The 9,952-nt window shown below is 36.1% G+C and overlaps 1 protein-coding gene across 1 annotated transcript; it reads left to right on the top strand.

Moving 5' to 3' along the window:
- The first annotated feature begins 1,440 nt into the window (after positions 1-1,440).
- On the top strand, positions 1,441-9,637 carry LOC141505133 (major urinary protein-like). The gene is made up of 7 exons (XM_074210667.1): positions 1,441-1,598; positions 2,270-2,406; positions 4,811-4,881; positions 5,650-5,757; positions 8,260-8,361; positions 8,559-8,603; positions 9,438-9,637. Exons 1-6 carry the CDS (start codon positions 1,515-1,517, stop codon positions 8,579-8,581), a joined length of 525 nt encoding a protein of 174 aa, XP_074066768.1. The 5' UTR covers positions 1,441-1,514; the 3' UTR covers positions 8,582-8,603; positions 9,438-9,637.
- The last annotated feature ends 315 nt before the right edge of the window (positions 9,638-9,952 follow it).

Here is a 9,952-nt window from a genome sequence, read left to right as displayed (position 1 = left end):
AGGAAGAATGGAGGAAAGAAAGAAAAAAGCAAAGGAGAAGAAAGCAAGCAAAGAATAGTATGAAACAAGGAACAAAGAAGAGTAGAGAGTAAGGAGGGAGGGAAGGAAGTAAAGAAGATAAAAGTCTATAGATTTTACATTTGCAGTATCTCTCTTGCATACAACTTTTTCTCCAGTTTCATTGCTATTATTAACTTGCTTCAGGTACTCATCAACTTACACCTGTATTACTTACAATTGGCTGCTGGTGAAGCTGCCTGCCTTAAGTCTCTCCCTGATCCAGTTGACCTTGCATTCACCTGTCAAAAGTACATTCCCCAAAGAAAGCTCTGAACATGTCAAACCTCAAGACAACTCCCTACTCTATAAATTCCAGGTTCTCTGTCACTTCCAGGATCAAATAAAAATCCTCTGTTTGGCATTCAATACATTTCATGACCTGACTCTATTATCTTTTTTTTAATTTTACAGGGCAATAGGGTTAAATGACTTGCCCATGGTCACTTTACCATGGTCATAGGCAAAATTATTAAATATCTGAGGTCAGATTTGAACTCTGGTCCTCCTGACTTTAGGGCTGGTGCTCTATCCACTGTGCCTCCTAACTGCCCCTTCATTGCCTTTTAAATGTTCTTATACTTTGTACTTCCTATCATGTACTCTTCAATCCAGAGATATTATTAGCCTTCTTAATGTTCTTCGAACAAGACACTTAACCTCTCAAAACCATGAATTTCTTTGACAGTCACCTTTGTCTGGAACACTCTCTCTCTTCTTCTCCTTTATCTTGTTTTGTTTAAGGCTCTGTTAAAATCCTCCCTTCTACAGGAAGACTTTCTTGATTCCCCATTAATTCCAAGACCTTTCCCCTCTTGATTGTTTCAAAATTATCTTATATGTAACTTATCTGTACATTGCATGTGGCATATCCAATAGACTGTGAACTCCTTGGGATCAGGGAATGCCTTTCTTTGTATCAATATGTTTTTTGTATTGCTACCACATAGAACAGTGGTTGTCATACAGTAGCCACTAAATAAATGTTAATTGAATTGCTACAATTAGGTGGAAAGCTCCAGAGTGTGTGGTGTGAGATAATTCTTTGTTTGGGCACTTTTCCCATATTGCCAAAAAAAGACTTCCTTTCATAAACAAAGTGTTAATCGCCTGAAGGTCACAAGAATAAAAAAGATAATTACTGTTTTCTCCTGATTTAGGATGGGTAGTTTATCCCAGGAAATTGACCCAACCTAATAATACCCATAGATTCCAGAAATTTGTATTTGAAAAGAATTTGTTTTCTTTGTTAAAAAAGAATCTAATCTGTCTTGGGATCTTTGGCTAGCAGGTATTCTTTGTTTAGTAAGGGATTAAGATTCTCTTAATGCCACATCATCAGGAAACTCAGTCAACAATGAGGTATAAAAGCAACTGACCAGAATGCCCAGAGTATTCATAAGAATCCTTCTCACACATTCAGCTGTTATTAAAGCATCAAAGAAAAAAATAAGAAGATGAAAATTCTACTGCTGACTGTGGGGCTGGTCCTGGTCTTTGGCATCAAAGCCCAACCGAACAGATTGGAAGACCCAAAATCTGTAAGTGAGCAAGGATGGGATTCAGATGGTATCTGGAGCCCTTGATTTATACACATCTACTAATTACATGCCACGTGACTTCTGTCATGGAGGTTTATTTTATATCTAAATATGAGAGGGAAGATGTTTTCCTCAGCACAAGGAATGATTAGAGTTAGAAAACAGAAGAAAGTATTTCATGTATATTGAAAAGGAGATTGCTGTTAAGACCCCAGGAGAGGTCTTCTATCTTTCTAAGATAATTTCTCACTCAACTCACCAAATAATTATAAAAATTACCAGCAGTTTCTGAGTTCAAGATAAGTAGTAAGAGGTGGGGAAAATAATATTATTTAAATATTAATGTCATGAAATTCAGATAAAATTAATTCCATTGGACATATGTCCAAGAAACCTAGACACTCAAAGATTAAAAAGTTTGCTTAAGTTAGAGTGTATTAGTATTAAAACCGAAAGTAGAACTCAAATTTCCTAACAATTAGTCTCATTATCTTTCTACTTTACTATGAACAACCAAGGAAGACTGGCCTGAGGATATATGTCACATGAGGCTTCAGTTTGCTCACATGTGAAATGAGGGATTTGAATGATGGTTTGACCCAGCTCTAAGATATGATGATCTGTGAGAGCCTTGTGACTTTTTTATTTCTCATCCCAACTCTTTTCCACAGCTTTCAGGAATATGGTACACTGTTGGAGTTTGCGCTAATGTGACATCTAAGATTGAGGATGGAGGTAAACTTAGGCTATATGTCAGAGATATCAGAGTACACGATGATGGCAATCTTAGTGGAACTTTCTGCAGAAAGTAAGTGCTATTTGTTAATTGGTGAATATGAAAGAGGGAAGAAAACTGGGGTAATAGTTTTACAGAATCTCTTGATCTATACACAATGACACAGGAAACAAGTGATGATGATGGCAGAATGTAGGTGGTTGGGATGTTTTTAATCACCATCTGAGGAACTTCCATTTTCTTTCTGTTCTAAACCTTTCTAATGAACTTGTCTCCATTTTGAGTCTGAGATGGGATATTCAAGGCCCATTTGCTAAGAAAAGGGAAACAAGATACTGTTTTGAGTTTGAGATTTGCTCTAGCTTATTTGAACTTTCCTCAGTTGATGGACCTTCATTTAGACTACAAAAAGAACTGTGTGGGACAAATGCCACTTAAATAAATTTCAGAGATCTCTCAAGGTATGAAGAGAAAGCTTCATTCCTTTCTCCAGGAATGGGCCACAATCAATTACAGAGATTGAGGCAAAACCAAAAAAAATAAAAGAATCACATTTATCCTAACTAGATTAGATTCCTGTCCTCCACTGACCCACCTTCATTAATGAGGAATGTGGTTTTACAGTCTAGACTCCCAAACTAATCTAGGGAAAAGAGCATAAATTGAAACTGAACCAGATTATCTCTTCAGCCCCAGGAACTGAATGGTCCTTGGGACTTCAACAGATAGGGTGGGGTCTGTTGATTCTTCACCAATATCCCAGAGCAACCTCCCTTTGTCAAGGGAGGAGGGGCATGTAGTTAACTATTCTCCAATCTATAATATTCTACTGAGGAAATGTCAGACTTTATCCCACTCAGAACAATTAATATTTTCTGTATAAATGTCTTATCTTTTATTCATTGCCTCCCTAAAATATATGGGAAGCCTTGGGACATCTGTGTCACAGAGTATTGACATTTTAAAAGTTTTCTTACCATAATTTCAAATAGTTTTTCTAAGTCCGTTAAAGAAATTTGCAACTCCCACAATAACACATTAGCTCTGTTTTTGCACAGCCATTCTAACTCTGACAACTTCTATATTTTCACATTATCAATTTTCTAGATTTGAAGTAAATCCTTGGAGTTTTTTTAAACTAAATTTCTTTTATTATTCGTGATTTGGAACATTCTTTCCTTTGATGGTAATTCTTTATAATTTTTCTTTCAATTTTATTTATATTTGCACTGAGGACATTCAGGTAATTTAGTGGATATAAGTGTTGGGCTTGAAGTCAGGAAGACCTGAGTTGAAATGTGGCCTGAGACACTTACTAGCTAAGTGATCTTGGTCAAATCATTTCATCATGTTTGTCTTAATTTCCTTATGTATAAAATGTGTATAATAATAGTACCTATCTCACAAGGTTCTTGAGGCGATCAAATGAGATAATATTAGCAAATTTCTCAACACAGTAACCGGCACACTAAAGGATTCTATAAATTTTATTTATTATTATTGTTGTTATTATTTATTTTTCAAGTTTTTGTCTACTGGAAAAATGCTTTGAGTCATATAGTTCTATAAGTTACAAATATCTAGGATATATTACTCTTATATGTGTTTGATGGAAAGATTTTTTTCATTATTTCCTAGCTGATGGCTTGCTGTCCTAGCCTCCTTACTTTCCTTTCTTCAAGAAAAGACTTCAATTTCATATAACAGTTTTTTGTGATTTTTCTTCCAATTTTATGACCATTAATATACTGAGTAAATTTGTGATATAACATATAGTTTTAAACCTACATCTGTCAAATCACATTCCTGTTTTCTGAGAAATTCTTGTCCAGTATTTTTTTCCAGATTATTTTTTATTTTCAGGTTTATCAAACTCTGATTCAATGAGTTTATATTTATATATTTCAGATTAAAGAGGTAGCAGATTTTCGCCACAATGAGCGTATGAGATAGTTCAGAAAATTATTAACTGTATTTTGTGGCTAAGCATTCTAAACTTAGAATACTGATGACTTATTTGCCCAAGATCACACAGTTAGTAAGGGGAAGAGCCAGTATTTGAACATAGATCTTCTGAATCCATCTTAATTTGAATTTTCTAAAGCTCAGTGATGATGACAAAGCATTTGTCTGCAAAACTATGCAAATGTACTAAAGACAAAGCTCTCTTGTCTAATCAAGTACTCTGTTTTATTAAATATCATCATCTGTACCACACCAGAGAATCCAGATGTTTCAAGAATTCAAATTTAATTCAAAACATTCAACAATTTTTATAATGGAGAATAGCTTCTAAGGAAGCTAGACATTACCCTAGATTTGGAATTATTCATAATATTATTTTAAGAAATGAAAAAACTTTTTATACATTTTTTGGATAAAATTTAAATAATAGAACAAATGGAAAATTTTGTTTCACAGAAAAATTTCTTGTGCTAATATGAGATATAATTGTAATCTTCATCTTTATTTCTAGGAAACATGATGAACAAATTTTATTTCATTTGAGTACTTTCTTAGGAAGTGATGGTGAAAGGCATTTTCTATGTAAGTTGAAACCTGGATCTCAATATCTTATTCTGTAACTAATTAATGGACAGATTGTTTAACAAAGAGATGACTAATGGTCTCTATAAAAAGAAATGTCTTTGTGGCCAGTGGGGCAACATCTTCTCAAATGTCTCTCCATAACCATGTCTAAATCCCATCAGGATTCCAACTGTGTAAAGTCTAGTCAGATGCTAGCATCTTTCTTCCTCCTCACTGAGTCCTCAAAGTCTGATTAACACTTATGTGACTGAAATAAAAGCTAACTCATTGTGTAACCTCGCACAACTCTTTTGTTATCTCGACCTCACTTTCCCAGTTTTTAAAATGTGGTGTTGACTCAATGGACTCCCAAATATCTTCCATTTCTAGATTTCTGTAATTGTAGAGCAGGGCTGTCCCACCTTACTGTTAAAAGTTTGTATTGAAAGAATAGACAATTTATTTTGATTTGCCATTTTGGTGAGAGCTCTGATTGGCTCAGCTTCATTTACTAAAATCATTTAGTAAACTCATGGACAGAAGCATAAAATCTCATTGTGGATGTGGCTAACAGGGTGCATTTTGGATATCTCTGCTCTAGAGGAAGATAGGTATAATATTGACAAACATAAAGGTTTGTTAACAAAACAGTAGTTTGGTTTGAATGTCAAAATGTATGATGGAATTGAGACCTTAGCATGCCATTTAACTACCAGTAAATCTCAAGTCTTTGCCTTTTTTCCTGTAGTATCAAACTTCTGATCTGAACTTTTCATGCCTTCACAGACGATGGAAGAAATGATTTTGCCCTTGAAAGTCAGGGTGATCAATATGCCATGTTTTCCGTAAAAAATGTAAAAAATGATGATACAACTGCTTGGGGATTACTCTATGGTATGTATCCTATGATCCTGCCTTTTGGCTTTTTTCTTTCTCTTTTCATGAACAGAGAAGTGTAATGAAGGAGGAAAATGCAGTATTTTAACATAGTGTGCCCCATAATGTGTTTGAGAGAATTATTTTTTTTTTGCATTTGCCCAATTGAAGATCTGAGAGATTTATTCTCATTTTTTTTGTCCAATTGTATTTTCTAAGGATTTGTTTTCTTGGTGCAAGGTATTCCTTGTTTCTCCCAAATTTTCCAGTTGTTTTTTAAACTACTTCTTTATTTCTTTTATGAAGTTTTTCTGTGCTGAAGACCAGATCATATTCTCCTCAGAGGTTCTAGGTGTCTCTGAGTTAGGGTCTTTTCCTTCTAAGAATTTTTCTATGGATCCACTTTTCTGCTGACCCTTCTTCATTTTGCTAAGACCTTGAGTTGGGGAGGGACTAGTTCACAGGGGTTTGGGATCCCTAGAGGCTTTAATCACTGAGTGCAATTTCTCTGGCTGGCCAGTAGGAGGTACTGGTTGCTTTCTCTGGAGTGTCTGTGACCTTGATTGAGGCCTTCTCTCTTAGCTTAAAGCAAGTGATTGAAGTTATTGAAACTGTTTGCCTTCAATCAATGGTGGGCTTTACCCTGGGGTGAGGTCATTCCTGTCCCTATTGTCAGCTGGGCTGGTTCTTCTGCTCACACCCTGTGCCTGAGGTAGAAGTAGTCTGCTATTGTTTGTTCTGGGAAGAGGCCTCATGTGCAAAGGAGGTGTGGACTCAGAGTTCCTCAGACCAGAGGAGCCCAGGGATGGAGTCCACAGCTCTCCTGCACCAGAACTCTCCGGCCAGCCCTGTTGGCAAGCTCCAGAGGGTCAGCACCAACACCAGTGCCCCTGTTCCCTAATTGACTCAAGCCCCTGTTGTCTAGCCCCATGGCTGAAACAGCAGGTCCATCTCTTGGGCCCTCAGACTCCTAGGTTCCAATTCAGTTTCTAATCTCGCTGATCTGGGGCTGATCTACCTTCTGTGCCCAGACTCACCCACCCAAGGCTGCTGTACTAGTTAAATCCCTCAGGATTTCTTTGAATTTCTTAGATTTCTTAGAGATTTCTTAGATGTTCTTTCTCCTGGGTTTTCTTTCTGGGTTTTGTGGTTCAAATTTCTGTTAAGAGGGTTGATTTATATGATAAATGGGGAAAGATCAGGAGGCTTTAGAACTGTGCCTGCCTGTCTTCTCTCCGCCATCTTGGCCGGTAGTCCCCATACTGTGTATGATTGCTGTGTACAGGTCCTGAGATCAAAGAAAAGTCTTATAACAACAACAAACTGACCATGCGGAGATTCTTTCAATAATTTCTGAAGGCAGTTTTGATCCTTTAGTGAAATTTTTCTGAACAACCTGTAAATTTTTATATTCCTATTTGCATCCAGAATAGTAAATGACACAAAAAAATTAGAGAGAGAGACAGACAGACAGACAGTCAGAAAAGTCACAGTTTAATTTTTCTTTTTTCTCTGTTCTGGAAATTGGCAAATATTAAGTAATCGTTCTCTTTTGTTCAACCCAAACCTCTAGAAAGAATGTAACTAAAAAGCATTGGACATGGAGTGGCATCTGGTAGAATACTATTAAATCTATTTTCTTCTCTTCCTGGTCCTGCTTTATGTTGTTCCAGATGCATTGAATGATAAAAAGAGGTTAATGATGAAATGTTTAATTATGGTTTTCCTAAAATCCGATAAGAAAGGGCAAATCTCTGAAGAGATAGGAATAAACTTTGGGAATAATGCATTTTGTTGGGTGAAATAAAAGAAATTAATTCAAATGGTTTCAGCAATGAAGTTTTATCTTGTTTCTCCTTCTTGTTCTATCATATGACCCTAGTATCTCAAATTTGTTCCTCAAGCTTCCCAGTCTCTGTCAGCCTGGGAGGTGATTATTGGCCCACTATATTGGGTTACTCTATCTCCATACCTCCACACCCTGGATTCCCTAGGGCCCTTCTGGGCTCTGCATAAGTGCCTTATCCTTCAAAAGACCTTCCAACATAAAATAGTTCTTCCCTCATAAACATTTATTTTGTATTTATATTTTTCCTTCTTTTCTAGTTGATATTTGGCAATTATAAAACTAGCTGTTTCTTTCTTGTATATATTTTAAATTTCTTGAGAGAAAAGTTCAGTTCTTCTTTTACCTTACATCACTTATCCCTCAAATAGTAATTAGCACATAGAAGGAGCTTAATAAAAGCATGTTAAATGACTCACTAATAATCAGGGCATTTCCCCCCCCTTTATTAATTATCACATGAAATTTCTTGAGCATATGATAGTTCCAATCTTCAATGTTATGTTTAGTCACTGATATCATGAGGAAAGACAAATTTCCCATGATCCTTCACTCACATATAGTGGGCCACAATTTTCACCCCTTCACCTCTAGAACTCCCCCCTCTCCACATATTCTTGCAAATGATGAGTGAGAGAGAATCAGCAGTAATCTCATTCTTACCCAAACTTTAGGCCGTACTCCAGACTTGCCAGAGGAAATAAAGGAGAAATTTCAGAAAATGTGTATACATATGGGAACTCACAAAAATCAAGTTAAAGACCTGTCCAATGATGGTAAGCTCTTCTTTATCTGCTTTTCCCCAATTTCTTTTCGTGACTAGGAGAAATTTTCATAAAATGGAAACACTTCTAGTTTAACTCCTCTAGTCCTTACCCCAAAAATCTTATTCCTTTTCCCCTGAGATAGTGACAAAAAGCTCTCAGAAGGATTCACATCTGAAAATCACTGGTGTCTTGCTTTGTCTCCATAGGTACATGTCATCGGCCTATATAAAGAACTCCCTCGTGGCATGCAGGTTTGTTATCTCTAATCAAGGGATTATTGATTGAGAGTCATATTTCTTTAGGAAGCTAGAGCAGGGTCCTTAGGTGTTCAGTGGCATCAATTGGGACAGATAGAATTCACTTTATTGGTTTTTACTGCTTTTAGAATCCTCAGGAGTGCTTGATCACTCCTCCACTGAACTGAAGTTGTCTGTTGCAGCAAGTACATGGAAAGGGGGAGTGAGGATGATTCACATTATCTTTATCTCTAGGGCTGTTTTAATTCTGTCTGTTCCCTTGTTAGGTTTCAAAAGTTGATATACATGAGATTAATATAAGTATGTGGAATGGTCAGAAGGATAGTTCTTTAGGAGGAAAGTATGGAAAGGAACCAAACCAAGGAATTGTAATAAAGCTGTGGAAGATAATCAAGGTTAGGAAATGGGAGATTTAAGATTAGGAAGAGTTAGGTGAGCTTTTGGGATGGTGAATATGGTCATAATCTATATTTGAGTTCAATTGAATTTAATCCATCTATGTTTCCATAAATGTCAAGAAGGAAGTTTTGCTTCTCCACATCCTAAAGATGTCTGTCCCCTTTTTCCTTTTCAATTGAGGGTTATAAGAATAAGAAAATTGTATCCAGTTGCTTTTCATCAAATTCCATTATCAATATGCACCCCCCTCATGTATGACTATATTACATTATCTATTAAATTGTATGTTTCCCTATCTACCTTCCCATGGGTCAAAATTTCCTCCGGGAAATTAATTTTTCATGTTTGCTCCAATTTTAACCCCACAAATCTTAGTTCCTAAGTCACATTGTGTTTTTAATATAATCACATCCTTTCATTTTTCCATAGGAATTACTTGGATGAACATCCTTTTGTTTCTGGGAACTGTTCCTACTTTCTTCACAGAAATGTCAATGTTGATTACGAAAATTTCTCTTGCACCCTCCAACCTACTGGGGGATTCTAACTCTTCCCTGTTCTGTCTCATCACAGGCAGGTCTCTTATGTGAAACCTTTACAATAATGTCTAATAAATGATTATTCCAATACACTGTGGTCCAAATATGGTGTCTCAATAATCTGGAAAAGGGATTTTAGAATAAGGGGAAGAGAAGTTCTTGTCAGGTTGTGGGAATTCATCCAGGCACCTCAATTGATCAAATTTTATTTTTTATGTAATTTGCTGTGTTTTATTTTCATATAACAAGTGGTAATGTTTATATAGCACTTATCTGATATTGATTTTTTTATTGCAACAAAGCATATTGATCTCTTTAGACGACTTTCCCCCACCCAGTTTGGAACTAACAGGGTTTCAGAAAGGTTCCACATGATGTCATTACTCTCAAAGGGGCTAAAAGTTA

The sequence above is a fragment of the Macrotis lagotis genome, chromosome 1, assembly GCF_037893015.1.
Source record: "Macrotis lagotis isolate mMagLag1 chromosome 1, bilby.v1.9.chrom.fasta, whole genome shotgun sequence".
Lineage (NCBI taxonomy): Eukaryota > Metazoa > Chordata > Mammalia > Peramelemorphia > Peramelidae > Macrotis > Macrotis lagotis.
Note: the sequence above shows the minus strand (reverse complement) of the source record. Positions and strands in the feature narration are given on the sequence as shown.

Excerpts from the sequence above, each read along its gene's own strand:
- LOC141505133 (XM_074210667.1), top strand. The coding sequence starts at position 1,515 with ATGAAAATTCTACTGCTGACTGTGGGGCTGGTCCTGGTCTTTGGCATC. Across the intron at positions 1,599-2,269 it reads GATTGGAAGACCCAAAATCT|CTTTCAGGAATATGGTACAC; the intron begins GTAAGTGAGCAA and ends TCTTTTCCACAG. Across the intron at positions 5,758-8,259 it reads TGCTTGGGGATTACTCTATG|GCCGTACTCCAGACTTGCCA; the intron begins GTATGTATCCTA and ends CCCAAACTTTAG.